Genomic DNA, 16,902 nt, shown 5'->3' with positions numbered 1-16,902 from the left:
TAGTGGGCTGCTAAACTGTTTTAAATGTGAGTGAAAGTTAGTGAGACAAAATGTAGTGAACTTTATTTAAAAAGATGACTTTTCATGACCCTCCTCACAATCTCTGGTCTTACCTTTAAAAGTGAAAAACATCTCACAACTGCCAACTTCTGTACAAAACATGAATATATTTATTTTTTCAACTGGCCCAAAACAGCTGAAATATATCTATATATTTTTTGCCATGCAGTTGTTTGTATATAATATTCAGAAAATGTAAATCTTACAACAAACTTTAGGTGTGTCTCATACGATTATTAAAATTAAGGAAAGAAAAAAAAAAAGTTTCTAAATAAAGCTAGAAACAATATAGACAAATACACTGCTACACATGCATGTGCTTTCATGCATCCCATAACATTTACAGTAATAAGTAAATGGTTTGCACTGAGAACTAAAATGACAAGTTCAGTCATAAAAAAATGCAAAACTAAATTATATACAAATTTCTCAACCAGAACAGAATTGTACAAATATTTTCTAAATATTTTACACACTTAAAACACACATCGTTACCAAGTGTGTGCAGTAACAGTGCTTCAGTCAGAGTCTTCCTTCTTTCTCAGTCCTCTTCTTCCTCCTGGTTCCTCTGGCCGAAAGGCAGGGCCGATTGACTGCGGTCTGGATCATTCAGCCGGAGAATCCGAATCAGATGGTTTACAGAAAGAGAGCTGAGAAAGACAACGACAATAAGCCAACTACAGTGTAGTAGTGACACTTCAGTTTTAGCTCACAAGATTCACAACCCACAGGGTTCACACCATCTACAAAAATGTGAATACTTCTATACGATATATTTTTTAACCACCACTACCAGCATGAGAAAATTAATAAATAAAAATGTAACCATTTATATTGTTAGACACTGGCAGGTACCTCATGCTCTGTGGGGTGAGGAAGATAAATTGCCGGTGTCTTTGGCTGGCAGCAACCTTCAACATCATATCCATTGAGATCCTTCTGTTGACCATGTCCTGAAGAGACAAAACAACAAACCTCCTAGTCACTAACTCTTTAGATGAAGCCGGCCAAGACTCACCATGTGAGAACATGCAATGTGCAAAATTTGTAATATCAGACCTAAATCTGCACTGGATTTTTATGAGAACAATTTACTTGAACATCAAGGATATGTCAACGAAATTATCCGTAAAAAAAGAAAGAAAGTAACTATTCATTATAATAACCAAGTATAGCTGTATATCCTGCACTCTCACCATGTAGACGTCAAACTCGTCAAGGCAGCGGAACGGCGCCTCGGCGATGGCCCAGAGGGACAGAACGAAACACACGGTGGAGAAGGAGCGCTCCCCGCCGGACAGAGAGCGCATGTCGCTCAGAGAAGCCTTGTCCCCTTCCCCTGGCTGGACCTGGGAGGCAAATAAAAGAGAGGAGGAAATGATAGGGCGGAACAGAGAAAGGGCGGAAAACAGAAAGTGCAAGAGTGGGGGGGATAGATTGAACGAGACAGACAGAGCGTGAAAGAGTGCACGACAGATACTAAACACAGGGTGAAAAAAATAACACGTTTCTCATAAAGAATGAACGTTACGATCTTTTGACAACCACGGACGGTTTTGCGGGACGGTCATTTGGGAAATGGAACATGTGGATCGGAAGGGTTCTTACCGAGATGGACATGGTCTCTTTCCTGTGGTCAAAGGTCATCTTCCCTGTGTAACCTCTTTGGAACAGCATGGAGTCAAAGTAGTACTTACACCTCACAGCCAGATACCTAGAGAGAAACAGAAGAACACCCCTCGTGTCAGCAGCATGTCTGACGACCGCAGTGTTGGCAGCATTGAGATGGTTGCACCCTATAGACAGTTGACAGAGGGGGGGGGGGGAGGTGTCTCCACATACATGCGAAGCTCCGTGTAGACTTTGTGCCGCTCGTTCATGATGTGTCCCAGCAGGTGGACGAACTGGTTGAGGTTCTTCACCTGCATGGAGACGGTCTTGTAGCTATCCATGGCGTCGTGGTACTGTCTGTGGACAGGGAGGGACACACACACACACACACACACACACGTTCCCGTGGTTACGACACGACACTCTGGGCCAGGAGAAGGACGTTGGGAGGTGCTAACCGAATCAACACTAAGCAAGAAGCGGCAGATCAACACAGGGTTTGATGGTCTGAAGCTGAAGCCTGTGTATGGGGGGGGGGGGGCTCAGGGTTAAAGGTCAGAGGTCATGTACCTGATGATATCCTCAGGGTCCCCCTGCTGGTCTTGCTGGGAACTGATCTTCAGCTTCAGTCGGCTGATCTCTGTGTCCAGACTCTTGGCTGACCTCCGTACCTCCAAGCGCTCCGGACAGATCTCAGACGCCTTGACGATTGACGTCTAATGGACACGCATAGAAAATATTCAGAGGGACGGGCGGCGGGGGGGGTGGAGACGAAAGCGAGCTCGTACACACACACCTTCCTATTTCTACAAGCGTGTGCAACAATTCAAAACATAAGAGACAACCCCAGACCCACTCCTGCGTACTGTGAGTTCCTTCTCCTTGTCCTGCAGGGCGGCCTTTAGGTCCTGGATGCCTTTGAGGTGAACTATGCGCTTCTCCTCGTAGTGTTTCTTGTGGCGCTTATTCCTATCCACCTCGAGGTCATTCTTATTTAGTTCGTCCTGGGGAGGGACAAGGGCACAAAATAAGAACACCCTTTTCCCAACTTCCTTTATTTCCCCATCGGAAATAAACGGATAAAAGAACATTTAAAAGTTCTCGCTCAGGCATAATTTCAGAACTAGAATACGTCTCAACCTTTAACTTAAAATGTCAAGTTGGTCAAGACAATTAGTACTATAATATATATATATATATATATATATATATATATATATATATATTTTTTAATATATATATTCCTCCTCATTAGGAGTTGGCGGGTCCACCTTTACCCAGCTGTGCTCTTGATGGGCCTGACCTTGATGGGCTCGGCCTCCTCGGCCACGCTGCTGATCTGCTCCTTGTGCTGCTGGTACTCCCGGTTCCCCGCCTCCCAGTCAGCCTTCAGCTGGGCCATCCTGCCTCGCGCCTCCTCGTTCTCCGCACGCGACGAGGCGATCTTATCCAGGATCTCCTGCAGCTCCTCCTCCTGCAGGGAGACGGCGCGTGTCAGCGTGTGTACGAGAGATGTGACATGAAATGATGAGCGTACAGTCCAACTGAATGCCTGTGTGTGGGCGAGTGCGATGTTAATAAGTAGGACAAGTGTGACTAAACTCACACTGAAACGGTCATTTGAATGCATTTCCATCTCGCTCACTCATGACCTCTGTGCTCTGAAACAGCATCCAGAGAGCATCGGCTCAAAGTAGCCTTTGAAAGGGTGGCCTGGACTGACGAGGATAGCATCTGCCTTCCTCTTCCCCTCAGCTGTGTGTCATTCGCCATGGCTCCCCTTCCTGGCTGTGTGAACCAGCCTCCTCAATCTGCCTCCCCGGCAGGCCCTGTACTCACCAGAGGTCGCAGGTCCTCAGACTGAGGTTCCTCCACGTTCTGCAGGTCTGATATCTCCAGCTGCAGCTTCGTAGACTTGTCCTGTTGGAGAGAGAGAGAGGGAGGGAGGGGAAACGGAGAAAGAGAAAAGAGTGAGGCCAGGAGGAGTGGAGAGAGTTCATCTCATCTTATATCTTAGACGGCGACGACTAGATTAGAGGCGAGCCGACCTTGGTCCTCTTCCTCTCCTCGTGGGCCTTCTTCAGAAGGCCCTCGTTCTGCCTCACGTCATCCTCCACCTTCTTCATCTGCTGCCTGGAGCGTACCATGTAGGCACTCTGGTTCTCTATCTCCCCCTGCAGGTGCCTGGTGGTAGCACAGGGAGGAGGCAGAGGGAGAGAGAGACAGCAGAGTTGGATGAAAGACAGAAAGAGAGGAAAACCCAGGCAGAGGCTGGAGAACGAGGGAAGGCAGATGGCCACACGGCTTCTCAAGTCCGTGTTCTCCGTCAGACACACACCTGATCTCCTCCTCCACGTCCCCGCTGAGGAAGTTGGGCCTCCTCTGGTCCGAGGCGTAGCTGCGGTTGGTGTACACCTGGTCTCCGTCCTTGGTAAAGGCCTGGGAGCAGTTCCTCGGGGGGCTCCTGCCCTGCAGCAACATGCGGGCCTCCTTTGTGTCCTGCACACACGGTCACAGAAAGTCCCGTCACACCGCGGTAAAGACCCGTCCAGCGAGTGACCCTCGCTGGACAGAAACACTGCACAGGAGAACTAGTGTGGTGAGTGGTAGCTGCTCGTTTTGGAACTGAAGATGCCACAAGCCTCTCGCTGTAGGGCCTTGAGTGTGTGTGTGTGTGTTTACCTTGATGAGCAGGATGCACTCAATGCCTCTCTGGTCAATAAGACAGTTGGCCACAACGGGGTCCTCAATCTCCAGAGCCTGCAGTACGGACGGGTAGTTGGGGTGGTTCACCTCCCTAACACACACACACACACACTTCAGTTCCCACAGGAAACACACTTCACATTAACCAGACACTAGGCCCTCTATGCAGTCCTACTGTGTTCACACACACACACACACACACCTCCTGCTGGTGTCATGCCTATGAGGCAGGAACTGGCTGGTGATGATGGAGGGTCTGCCCCGAGGGTAGACCCTGCTCATCAGGCCCTGCAGCACACGCTCGTCATCATGGTTATCACACGTAAACGCCTGCATCTGGCCCTTCAGACACACCTCCACCGCCAGGGCCAGCTCTGGGTCCTTCAGACCAATACAGTAGCCTGAGAGAGAAAGAGAGAGGTGGTGGGGAGGAGATGTAATGTGATAGGAGAGGGAAAAGAGACAAAAAAAGACGGATATATATATATATATTTATAGCTTGCTCTTTTATTAAACAAACTAAATGGCTCTAGAGCCCCCCCCCTAAATGGCTCTAGAGCCCCCCCCCCCACCCTACAAAACTATGTATGGGTTACATAGTTTTGTACATATGTGTATGACCCTGTGATTTCACTTGACCCCAAGTACAGCCCAAATACTGCTACTTCAAATCCCTTTTTTCAAACCTGGGAATGCATCAACCGAGTTGCATGCCCACGGCTTCACCACACACAGACAGGCTCTTACCCAGAGGCCCTCTGGGTTTGTGCTTGAACCTGCCCCTCTGGTGGGCCTCCTCAATGGCGGCCAGCAGCCCAGGCATCTGCTCTCCGAAGCGGCGCAGGCGGTCGGTGCGACTGTTCTCCATGGTCCTGAGGTTCCTCTGGTTAGCGTCTAGAGCCACCTGGGCCGGCCTCTCCTCTCGCCTGAAAGCGCAGCACACAACACCGCTTTGGATAACCGACACATCTCACACGTTCACACTTCCTGATATGTGACCAATAGAAGATTGCTTTTTGTAACTGAAATCCCGACCGATCCCTTTCTAAATGCGGGCGATTGGCTCTGGGTGAATCTGGTTCAGCAGACACAAACACAGGTGGAGAGGATCGAGGCCTCACTTCATCTTGCCGAGCTCGTCCTTGGCCCTGTCCACGGCCTTATGGTATTGGTCGACCTGCTGGGTGAGGGTGGAGTCTTGGAAGCTGAGGGTGTCGAGGTCCGCCTGCAGCTTCTCGATGCGCTCCGCACGCAGCTGTCTCTCTGCGCCCGTCGTCTCGCTGATACTGGAGAGGACAGAGGGAGAGTTAGAGACAGTGAAAGAGAGGTACAGTGAGAGTGAAAGAGAGGTACAGTAGAGTGAGAGTGAAAGAGAGGTACAGTAGAGTGAGAGTGAAAGAGAGGTACAGTAGAGGGAGAGAAAGGGGTACAGTAGTGAGAGAGAAAACGAAGGAGAAGATACGAGAGCGGCGATGAGGAGAAAAGCAATACCTCTGTTTCAGCTCGTCAATCCTCTTGGACAGCTGGTCCTTGTCCTTCTCCAGGTCCCTCAGGTTGTTTCGGTTCTTGTGGACGCTGGTCTGGAGAAGGAAAAGCGAGGTTTGACCGATCCTTCCTCTCTCTCTCATCGGAGGTAAGACGACTGCGGTTGCCCTAGGTTACGCCTAGCGATGGCATTGGCCAAGGTAAGCTGTGCGTCTGTGTCGGATTCAGGTCTTCTATTGGACGTGTGGCTGTTGACCACTGAGGTTCAAGTGTTGGACAGACGTCAGGTGCAGGTGTCGTTGCTCACCTCGGAGGCCTTGTAGAGCTTGTTCTTAGCCTGCTCCTCTGCCCTCAGCTGGGCCAACTTGGGCTGCATCTGCTGCACACGCACCGTGATGTCATCCAGCTGATCACGGATCTCCTTGTCCCTCTTCTCCGCCTCCACCACCTTCCCCTGCACAGGAAGTGAGGTCACAAAGACAGGTTGGATGGATGACCACGAGAAAAAAAACACACACACAAAGAGGAGCACCTAAATGTGCTTTGAGGGTTAAAATTCCAGTACCTTCCATTCCTCCACCTTCTCATCATACTTGATGGTGGACCTCCCCTCAGACTCCAGCTTTTCTCTACAAGGCTTCACTTCCTTCTCCATCTCTGTTACCTAACACAGGACCACACCAGTCACCTACATCAGATGTGTGACCAGACTAAAAAAAGAACTATAAACACACCAATGAGAACAAACAGAAACTACAAACCGAAGAATAAGAACTACAAATTGATGAACAGCTGTAACAGCTAAACAGATCAGAACACTGACGACCAACTACATTTCAACAGATCATGAACATGAAGACGTAGCATGTCATTAGGAGACCTGCGACCCCCTGATCTCACCAGAGCCCAGGCCATCTGGTTCTGCAGCTCCTCCAACTTGGCCTGCATCTCATCCAGCGACGCCAAGCTATTGTACAGCTTCTCCTTCTCCTTGTAATTTCTCTGAAGCTCCTCCAGAGACTGGGGCAGATAAAGCAAATAAACGCGCAGTGAAGACGCAGTGAAGACTTTATATGCCTAAATTCACTCCAGTAAGAGATCCACCATAGTGTACTGTATTGCAATGTTCTTGATGTTTATGAGAACACAGCAGAACCCTTGAATCTGCTGAGCCACAGAAACACTCACGCTCTGATGCTTCTCCACAGTGCCCTGGGTGACGGTTTTAGTCTCCATGATGTAGGTATAATCCTCCTTCATCTGTTCCAGCTGAGTGGCTTTCATGAAAAACTGGGAGGGGAACATACAGCCGTGAACCCAGTGACAACCAATGTGACAAAACCAACCTCTTTCCTGAGACCATGCCTGTTCAATCCAAGGACAGAGGGCATGATGGCGGCTCAGGTTTGAATGGTTGCACTCTTGAGACCAATTTGGACACAATTAGCAATTCCCAGGTTACATTTTGAAAATCCTACACACCATTTCAAAGCAATTTACTATATTATTCGATTTCACTCGTTCCAAAGTTACTTCATGATTGTTTAGGAATGATAAAGGTTTAAGGCCTCTGCTCACCTTGTACTTGTCACCCTCTCCTTTGGAATGGAGGAAGTGCTTGCTCATCTCTTGAGTGAGAATTGACACAGGATTGTGAACCTTTGCGGAGAGACAAGAAGAAATGTTCAAACGAGTCAACCCCTGAACTCTTAACACACATATCAATTCTCACATATTTAATATAACGTTATGAACTGCATTGCTGTAATAAATTGGTTGTACCTGGATGTTAAAATGATCAAGTATGGCCATCAGCTCGTCCTTTTTGGTAGAGACTAGCTGACCTGGGATCAAGAAGCAGGTGTTTTAAAAAGCTAGTAACATACAATACAGCATGACTACAAGCACGGATCCTCAATGGGGCCCAAGTAACACCATGCAGACATATGCAGTAGATGTATAGTATGTCAAATTGTTCATTCACACACGTGAATCAAGAGTCAATTACCAGCCTTCGACTTGACTTTGTAGGACCTCAAGCCCTCTCGTGTGATCCTCAGGTCCACGATAACGGCCTGGCCAAACACCTCTGGTTTGTAGGCATCCTTCCCCTTGTTTCGAAGTGTAATGGACACATCTGCAGAGCTGAGGCAGAGAGGACAACACAAACAGTTCGACAACTATCACATTTAACTGGACACACATGCATACGCATACACATACACACCTCCGTTTGTGCAACAATCACTTGGCTGACATTTGTAACTCAAAAAGGAATTTTTAAAAAAGTGAGTGGGAGTGGTAGACATTAACCTACTTTTAGTCAAGCAGACCCAACTATTATCCATTTGACTTTTCTAGAAGTTCCGGTTAGTCTTTGTCGACTAGTTTCGGACACTTTCAGACCCGCAAGTCATTTTAAGAAAATGAAGTGACAATATTGATGTTAGACTATGTCTCAGTCTTTCAGTCAAGAATGTCATGTTTTGTGTGTGAAGTTACCTCTCTCCCTCCTTCACAAATCCCTTCAGGGAAGACCCCCTGTTAGTGGCTTGCGCCTTGCCACCAAGGGCCACGATCAGAGCTGTCAGTATAGCACTCTTTCCACCTGTCACATTGGAAAACAAGACAGCACGTAAACCTAGGCATGTCACATGATGATAACCAGCAAAGTCAAACAAACAAAGCATCGACAACTTACACTGGGTACACGCGTTTAATTGTAACACAGTAAACCATGTCGAACCTACCGTCGTATTTAAGGGTAAAACGATACAACCAGAGGTGCAAACCAAAACCAGTGAGGTGTTCCGGGTAGGCTTAAACTCACTTCCATTGTTTCCGACAACAAAGTTGACATTGGAACCAAAGGTGAATGGACCGAGCAGTGAGTGACACATGAAGTTCCTCAAAGTGATGCTCTCCACAATGCCCACCTCCCCAACAGTCTGCAACAACACAAGGACATATGATAAAGTTCACAGACTGTACTCCCTTCCAAACACACTGGCATGAAATCAAGCCACACCACCTGTCAGGTGTGGATATAAAAAAAAGTGGGAATATGTTACCTTTTGTAAGGAAAGAGGCTGGCTGGGACCCACTTCGTCAACATTATCCTCCTCAGCTGGCTTTCCCCGCTTGGGGTGGGTCTCTTCAAAAGAGGTGCTTTTCCTTTTTGACATTGTCAAACACCCTGTAATACCGATGATAAACAATCACAAGATAGTTTGAAAACATGGAAAAACATTCTCAAGTTGACAATCGATAGACAGAGAGGACCTGTTATTACGCCAATGTATGTAGTCTGTGTGTGTAAACTGAATGTAAAAGATCAAACGTGTAAGCTGTTTTAACTAACTGCAGTCAAAACTCCTAAGTCACCTATCTGTGTTCTGGGAAACGAAACTGAAACGACCTAGAAGACTACACACTGACTGATTCTGCGGGAAACATACAGTAGCCGAGTAGCGTCAATGTATTTCTGCGTTCCAATATTTCATACAAATTCCTTTTATCTTTTGTGTGTACAACATTTCATTAACGTTCATGTATATTTATGTTGAAGGTGGTGACACATAATTGTCTTGTTATCTAATCTGAAACGTCAGTAGGGGAAAGTAACTAGACAGCCACTATGACAGGCTCGGCTCCGACTACGTTTTACAGCATATTTGTTTATTTAATGCCAAATGAACTGACACATCGGAGAAACTTCTCGCCGATTGACAAATCCAATCTCTCCGCCACGATACACATACAAAAAGTACGCTAGCAAGCTAGCTAGACTAACACAACACATTACATAATTCCTGCAACAACAAAATTGCTATTTAGGTTTGATGGATTAGCTTTTAGACTTCATACATTGACTTGATGATCGGACATTAACATTATTGACTCTACTAGTACTAGTACCCATAGTTTAGCTAGCTACAATGGCAATCTCACCTGAAAATCGTTGGTGAAGTGCAGATGGGAAACTTGAAAACAGTTGGAGCACAACAATAAATCAAATTGTGTCCCCGATGTTCATAAAACGTTTACTAATGTAAAGACCTGTAATGTCAGACATTCTCTTTTAACATATTCACTGCTGCGCATTAGATAATTCCCTGCAGGAGCTCGGTCGGTCCCAGTAAAGCCAATCCACTTCTTTGTACTTCTTCACTGGCTGAATCCGCGCTTAAATGACGAACTCAGTCGTTTTATACTCATTGGCTGAAAGACTGCGAGGGGCAAGGCTCGTCAGAACTGAAATCTCAAAACCAAAAAATATATAATCAAATAATATAGCTAATAATTTGTTTAGGTGTGTGGAACTGAAAGTGGCAAAATACTTATAAAAAAGATTGTTGGGTGAAACCAACTTCTCCTAAAAAATAAGGTTACCGGAAAGAGGGCTTCAAGGACTCCGGAAATGTGCAGGATATCTGTGTATGCCGCTGAATTTGAAAGTTCACTCTGTCCTATCCTGTTATGGAAAATATTTTTTATTCTTAAAATTTGGTGTATTCCAATGTATTTTCCTAATATAATTCGTGGCGTGTGATCACTACACAGTTGCGTTAGCTTTTTATGTAGACATTCGTCTAGCCAGCCGTACCAGTTGTTTATTTTGTAGTTCGAACACCGGGCGCTAAACTGTTCTTTCGGCACGATCTGTGAGAGTGGATATCCAGATCCAGGGATGGGTGTGCACGACCTGTGGTCCATTCTTGGACCGGTTTGTGAGTCTGTGCCGTTGTACAGCCTCGCTGGAAAGACCCTGGCCGTGGATCTAAGCTTGTGGGTATGTGAGGCACAACACGTCCAAGGAATGATGGGGAAGGTCACCAAGCCACACCTTAGGTAAAAGTGCCACACGATCAATGTTGTCAGTAAATGTTAAAGACACTGTAACTATAGTTTGTTGGCACTTTCATAGTTTATTTTACTGAAAGAAGGTTGTTCTATATGATCTGCAGTGGCATCCAACCATACATTTCTCTTCCAGGAACCTTTTTTTCAGAGTCTCGTCTCTCACGCTAATGGGAGTAAAGCTTGTGTTTGTCATGGAAGGAGAGGCTCCAAAACTCAAAGCAGAGATAATGAGGAAAAGGACGGATATGAGATTCGGGGGGTTCAAAAAGGCCATTCCTAAAACCACCACCACAAAAACAACCACTACTAAAGGAACCACTAGGGGGCGCTTTAATGCTGTGCTCAGAGAGGTTTGTGGACTACATCTACAGCTGCACAAGATCCATAAAGTGTAGTAAGACTGTATAACACACACATGCAGGAAAGTGTGTGTTTCTGTGTAAAATAGCTGAAGAAGGTGAATATAATCTGACCCGACTCCTTCCCCTCTGTCTTCTCTGCAGTGTGCGGAGATGCTTGACTGTCTGGGGGTTCCCTGGGTCACAGCAGCAGGGGAGGCTGAGGCCATGTGTGCCTACCTGGACTCCCAGGGCCTGGTGGACGGCTGCATCACCAACGACGGAGACGCCTTCCTCTACGGAGCTCAGACTGTCTACAGAAACTTCAACATGAACACCAAGGTAACACCCCACAATCCGATTGGTCGATCCAATCAAGCACTTCTAAAGGTTTCCGATGTTTATGTGGATCAGAGTCCCACTTTTGGGGTTTTCATTGTACTCTACGAGGCGTCCTGTTAGTATTTGATTGTCGCACGAGAATTAGCAACAATTACGTTGTAGTACAGTCATATCTTAGCTTAGTCAGGCAAACAACCTCAAAGGAAATCAACCATGACCCTGCAAGGCCACCACCATTCTTTTAACCATCACAGGTTAATGACACCACTAACTTGTAACAGATCTTGCTCAGGCAGTCAAAGGAACCCTCCACTAGATTCTAATTGCTCCAATAACACAGAGAGTTGTATTATTGATTGTTGTCCCCCTGGCAGGATCCTCAGGTTGACTGCTACAAGATGCCCCGGGTCCAGTTAGAGCTGCACCTGGAAAGGGAAACTCTAGTTGGCCTGGCCATCCTTCTGGGCTGTGATTACATTCCTAAGGTATTCACTTCTAATACAGATCACTTTTGTAACAAAAGTGAGGGATCATGAACAGTGTTTAAAATTTGAACTGTAGCCAAAAGACGATACAGTAGATTATAATATACGGTATATGTGCATTTATTTTGTTTTGTTTCATTTGACCTCCTCAAGGGTATACCAGGTGTTGGTAAAGAATTGGCGCTGAAGCTTATCAAGACATGCAAAGGACAAACTCTTTTACAAAAGTAAGTACAGCGCGTTCACATCTTCTTCCCCTAGCACAGTCTCCTTTTTAGACCACTGTGCAAAACGACCCCAACCTTACAGAGGGAGATCCGTGGTATATCTGAGTGTTTCTGACCATGGCAGATTCCATCAGTGGAGGGAGGAGGGTGTGGGTGTTTCAGGAGAGGGCAGAAAGAAGCGCCCTCACTGCCTGGTGTGCCGCCATCCCGGTGAGTCTTGCCCTCATCTCCCCTCAGCCTCTGGTGTGGATGAGAGGTGTGAAGCAGAGGGGGGATTCAGGGTGATTACATGACGTGTACGTGTCTGATTAAAGCCACCATGCTGTGCTATGACAGGCACCTACACGTGAGGGGCTGTGTTTGGCAAATGTGATTTCAGTGTTCTCTCTCTCTCTCTCTCTCTCTCTCTCTCTCTCTCTCTCTCTCTCTCTACTGTGCAGGGTCGGCTAAGGCCCATGAACGTGCTGGCTGTGTATTGTGTGACAGTAAACACTTCTGTGAGCCCAAGGACTACGATTACCAGTGCCCCTGTGACTGGCACCGCTATGAGCCGACTTACCAAACCTCTTCAGTTGAGGCCAGTATCAGGAAGTAAGCGTGATAATGAGAAAATAAAACGCCTGTACAGATGTTAAGTGACATGCTCATAATAAAGTAAAATACCTATTGACTTCATTACGTTCCTCTAGGAAAACTCTGGCCAGTGATCAATTCCCTTTCACAGAGGTAAAGTGAATAGTATTATCTTTTAGTTATTGAATCTGCAAAAAGCAGTATGACTTGGTCTGCATCAACATTTACTATTTAGCTCTTTTTGCATTTCTCAGATCGTCAATGAATTTATGATTGATAAAGACAAGCCTGTGAACCATTTCAAAAGGAGAAAACCAAATATGTTGTTGATGCAGGTACACAATTAATTCTGATGTTTTATCTAAGTAGATGAAAAATGCATAAGAAATGTGTTTCTGTTAAGAGTATCGTTGTATAATACACATCATAGTTTAAATGATTTTAAACGTTTATTTTATCATTCTTTCTAGAACTTTGCACATGATCAAATGGAGTGGCCGAAGCACTACACAAGTGCAAAGGTTTTGGTCTTGATGACATACAGTGAGCTGATGAACAGAAGATATGGGAGAGAGACATCGCCACAGATTCAACCACTACAGTAGGTGTTGACTGGACACAAATTCATTGGTTGTTACTCGGAGAGAAAACAACTTCAACATTATACAAGATGTCATGTTTTCTATTGTGTACGCAGAATCTGGAAACCACGAGTTAGAAACGCGGTGGCCTGCTTCGAAGTGATCTGGAGGAAACCAGGTCAGCTTGAGCCACTGTAAAACACTTGTATCTTCATTTGAATATTTAGTAGAAAGGTCTCTTAGGCCCACTAGGCTTCCATCCATGCCTGGGAAACTGGCCCTTAGTGTTATTGTTTATGAAATGAATAAGATGTTTAGTGTTGTCATTGAAGTGTTTAATTTTGTCCTTATGATATCAGGGTAGACTCAATTAAAGGGCTATTTCATCTATTCATGTGGTACCATCTATAGGACTTAACTTACACAATGTCGAAGGATCCCTTTAAGTTTTGTGTGGCAGTGTTGTGAGTAACCCTCGCATGGGCCCAAACTCCTGTAAACGTGGTGTGCTTGTCACCGTGTTGTCTGTTAGTGACTTGATGTGAGGTTGGGTACAGAGGTGACGGATAAGCCTCAACACCACCAGGTGCTAAAGCAGCTTCCTCCACAGGCTGGGAAAACGGTCATATCAAAGTCCCTCTTTGCTAACAACCTCATCTGATATTTTCTTCCTCCAGAGAATCATAATCACCATTTAGGTTTGATACGAAATATACAAAAAAATAATGTATATTGTTGAGGATAGCAAGTTACTTAAATGACTGCAACGTTTAACAGTAACCAAAATACTGTCGATGCCTCTTTCACCATTGCCTTTCGGTAAATATTATTTAGTTTGACTAAGTTCCATTTTGTGTGTCAGATCACTATGTGTTTCCTGAGGAGCACGCTGCAGCGAGCCGGGAGGAGGTGAGGACGGTGGAGGAAGAGGCTCTGTTCCGTGTGGCCTACCCAGAGGTGGTGGAGCTCTACCTGGCAGAGAAGGCCCTGGCGGAGAACAAGAAGACCAAGAGTAAGGCTGACAACGCTTCCTGTGCTTCCTGCTCTCATTACTGCTGTCTGTTGGTAATAACTTAAAGAAAGACACTACGAAAGCCAATTTTTCTAAAAGGATAAGTCCCAGTATTGAAGTTATACTATTTTCTCAGTGATTAAATGAAATGGGGGAGGTGGCAAAATATGTTTTTGACAAGCATACATGAATTGTTATGTAAACTGGGTAACATAAGAAATATAGTACAGCCAGTACCATCTTTAAAAAATGATTTTCCATGTCAAAATCAGGAGGTCCCAAAACTAAGATCCCCGTTCCCCAAGTCCCAAAGCGGGGTGTCGTGATCAAAGGCACCTGGAGCTTTGCGATGTTTTTCTGGGTCTCTCTTAAAAGCGCCTCTGACACCTGGAAATGCAGGGCTTGGCAGCTCTAACCCCCAACACCACAGGCTTTGATGAGCCAAAGGTGTCTGTCACACAGTAGCTGCTGTCAATTTAGACAGGTTGGGGTGCGCTCCCCTTGAAGAGCTCTGCTGTAGAGCAGAGCTTCCTGAAGGGTGGAAAGAGGCCATGTTAGGGCATGTGCAAGGATACTCCAGCAGAGACTTCAAAAATATTTGAAAATAGGCTACATCCTATGTGTCAAAATGTAGATGTAGCAGTTAAAGCAGATTTGAGACAACGTGATTGTGATGACTATTAAGCCAATTTGATCACCTCCTTGACTCATTTCAGAGAACAAACCGAAGAGCAAAAAAGAGGAACCAGCCGATGCGTGTGATGGAGTTTCTGACCTCCTGAGCCAGATGTCTTTGCATGGCTCTACCACTGAAAGAAACCCCCAACAGCCTAACCATAAGCCCAATCCATCTACCGCGAGTCACCTCAGACCAGAGAGAGTTCCTCTCCTGTCCTCAGAGGACGAGGCCCCTCCAGAATCTTCTACCAAGCTTTTGAGAACGAAGGTGGTATCACCTCCCTCTCTGACCTCCTCTTGGAAAGGTCCGGAAATGGCAACATCTCCGTCCATCTCAACAGTGATGGACGCACTGCACCTAAGCGACATCGACTGGGAGGCTATGTCTTTCACTTCCTCGCCGACCCAACCTGTGACCAGCACTCACATTGCAGGTCCCAAGCCTGTCAGAACCTCGCAGGACAATGTCGAGCAAAGGGAAAGGAAAACAACACAGGCTTCCTCATCTGATCTCAGACCAGCTGAATCGACATCCTCAGAGCCGTGTGAGTCAGACTTTTCCCTTAGAGACAGGGTTCTTAAGAGGAATACATTCCAATCTGTGAAGATCATTGAGCCGCACCATGATCATGTCACAAAGCATGTGAACACTGTGTCAAAGCCCATAAATCCTCTCTATTCTAATAACCAGGGTGCCAAGTCAACTGTACTGATTCCTAATAAAGACCTGATTGATCTCAAGCCAGTAAGGAAGCCCCCGAATGGCAACAAACTAGCTCCATTGGTTGATAAGGACCAGAATGGGAAGTATGAGCTCAACTCTGTATCCTCAAACCAAAAGCTCTCAAAAAGCACCCACAGATCCTCAGCACAACAAGTACAAACATCTAAAGACGATGGGTCTGGTAAATGCAAACCTCAACACAGGTATACATTTGTAAAGGCAGCCATTTCGTCATCCTCTGTCCCACCACTGCGAAGCCACTCTGAACCCGGTGAGGGAGACAAAAACAGCAAACCACACCATGCTACCAAGAAGAGCGTGTGCACCAGTGTGTGTTCATCCAGCGAGGACAGCGACGTGGAGAACCGCCAGCCAGAAACCCCGAGGAGGGCTACAGACAAGCCCAGGTGCCTCAACCTCACTGACTACCCGCTGAAGCCCGTCTCCGTACCCAGCATCACCAAGGTAGCCTCGGAAACCATACCTGCCAGCGTGGTTGGGCAGGTGCGACGTAGTTGTGTTCCTTCCAAGGTGAAATACCAGCTTGTGCCACTGAAACCATCTACCATTGTTGATGATGATGTGTTCATTCAAATCCCTAGTTCACCAGGGACCATTTCCGATGACGATGACTCGGTGGTTTGTGCTGAGAGCCCACTGCCACTGGCTGAGCGGCTCAGGCTGAAATTCTTGAAGTAAATGTTGTAGTGTTGTAGGTGATTTAAATGGAGGGACCCATTCTTTGGTTGTATATGTTGTACTCAAGTGGAGAGGAACATTTTCTTAGTCGTGCATTAATAAAATATAACAAGTATTTTGGGATGTATATGATTTGGCAGAATTATTAAACACCCTTTACCAGTATCTATATTTTCTGCATATTTCGAAATATTGGCCTACTTTGTCATTGCTTCATCCAAGTGCATGCAAAAGGCACTAAAGCAAATGATTGCTAGGTCGATATTGCATCCATTTTCTTGCCTTGGTTGATCAATTATACAACTTCCTGTATAGAGCTATTTATTCTTGTCTTATTTGAGAAGTAATCGTCCTTATAAATACATAAACAATCACTTGGTAAAAAAAATCATTTCACAGATATAGACTGGGGCGCAGAGGTTCTCGTCGTCACTGGCTCCCCAACAGTTGAGGTTTTATGACCCACCCTGTGCTGGTTCTTTTGATCAGTAGTGACTCGTTGCACACCTTTCCAGACA

At 46.0% G+C, this 16,902-nt stretch overlaps 2 protein-coding genes across 2 annotated transcripts; one reads left to right on the top strand and one right to left on the bottom strand.

Annotated features, from left to right (window-relative positions):
- Positions 1-147: 147 nt before the first annotated feature.
- Positions 148-10,020, bottom strand: si:dkey-119f1.1 (Structural maintenance of chromosomes protein 6-like). The gene is made up of 27 exons (XM_067241409.1): positions 9,814-10,020; positions 8,934-9,058; positions 8,693-8,810; positions 8,365-8,470; positions 7,871-8,007; positions 7,645-7,706; positions 7,441-7,521; positions 7,051-7,152; positions 6,763-6,882; positions 6,428-6,526; positions 6,170-6,316; positions 5,869-5,957; positions 5,499-5,663; positions 5,125-5,303; positions 4,580-4,778; positions 4,354-4,468; positions 4,010-4,170; positions 3,720-3,855; positions 3,511-3,591; positions 2,975-3,145; positions 2,538-2,675; positions 2,242-2,387; positions 1,903-2,028; positions 1,669-1,774; positions 1,257-1,409; positions 916-1,013; positions 148-710 (listed from the first exon to the last, which is right to left on the bottom strand). Exons 2-27 carry the CDS (start codon positions 9,045-9,047, stop codon positions 602-604), a joined length of 3,258 nt encoding a protein of 1,085 aa, XP_067097510.1. The 5' UTR covers positions 9,048-9,058; positions 9,814-10,020; the 3' UTR covers positions 148-601.
- A 532-nt stretch (positions 10,021-10,552) lies between these two features.
- LOC136948023 (flap endonuclease GEN homolog 1) lies at positions 10,553-16,516 on the top strand. The gene is made up of 13 exons (XM_067242281.1): positions 10,553-10,713; positions 10,859-11,075; positions 11,229-11,405; positions 11,780-11,890; positions 12,044-12,117; positions 12,242-12,327; positions 12,558-12,708; positions 12,807-12,843; positions 12,945-13,025; positions 13,161-13,291; positions 13,388-13,449; positions 14,134-14,288; positions 15,002-16,516. The coding sequence occupies exons 1-13, from the start codon at positions 10,553-10,555 to the stop codon at positions 16,382-16,384; spliced, it is 2,826 nt and encodes a 941-aa protein (XP_067098382.1). The 3' UTR covers positions 16,385-16,516.
- Positions 16,517-16,902: the final 386 nt, after the last annotated feature.

Source organism: Osmerus mordax, chromosome 8 (assembly GCF_038355195.1).
Source record: "Osmerus mordax isolate fOsmMor3 chromosome 8, fOsmMor3.pri, whole genome shotgun sequence".
NCBI classification, from domain to species: domain Eukaryota; kingdom Metazoa; phylum Chordata; class Actinopteri; order Osmeriformes; family Osmeridae; genus Osmerus; species Osmerus mordax.
The sequence above is the reverse complement of the archived record's forward strand: the minus strand, read 5'-3'. Positions and strand labels throughout refer to the sequence as shown.

Excerpts from the sequence above, each read along its gene's own strand:
- si:dkey-119f1.1 (XM_067241409.1), bottom strand. The coding sequence starts at position 9,047 with ATGTCAAAAAGGAAAAGCACCTCTTTTGAAGAGACCCACCCCAAGCGG. Across the intron at positions 6,883-7,050 it reads CTGTGGAGAAGCATCAGAGC|TCTCTGGAGGAGCTTCAGAG; the intron begins GTGAGTGTTTCT and ends TATCTGCCCCAG. Across the intron at positions 3,592-3,719 it reads AGGAGAGGAAGAGGACCAAG|GACAAGTCTACGAAGCTGCA; the intron begins GTCGGCTCGCCT and ends TCTCTCCAACAG.
- LOC136948023 (XM_067242281.1), top strand. The coding sequence starts at position 10,553 with ATGGGTGTGCACGACCTGTGGTCCATTCTTGGACCGGTTTGTGAGTCT. Across the intron at positions 12,709-12,806 it reads GTTGAGGCCAGTATCAGGAA|GAAAACTCTGGCCAGTGATC; the intron begins GTAAGCGTGATA and ends ACGTTCCTCTAG. Across the intron at positions 14,289-15,001 it reads ACAAGAAGACCAAGAGTAAG|AACAAACCGAAGAGCAAAAA; the intron begins GCTGACAACGCT and ends CTCATTTCAGAG.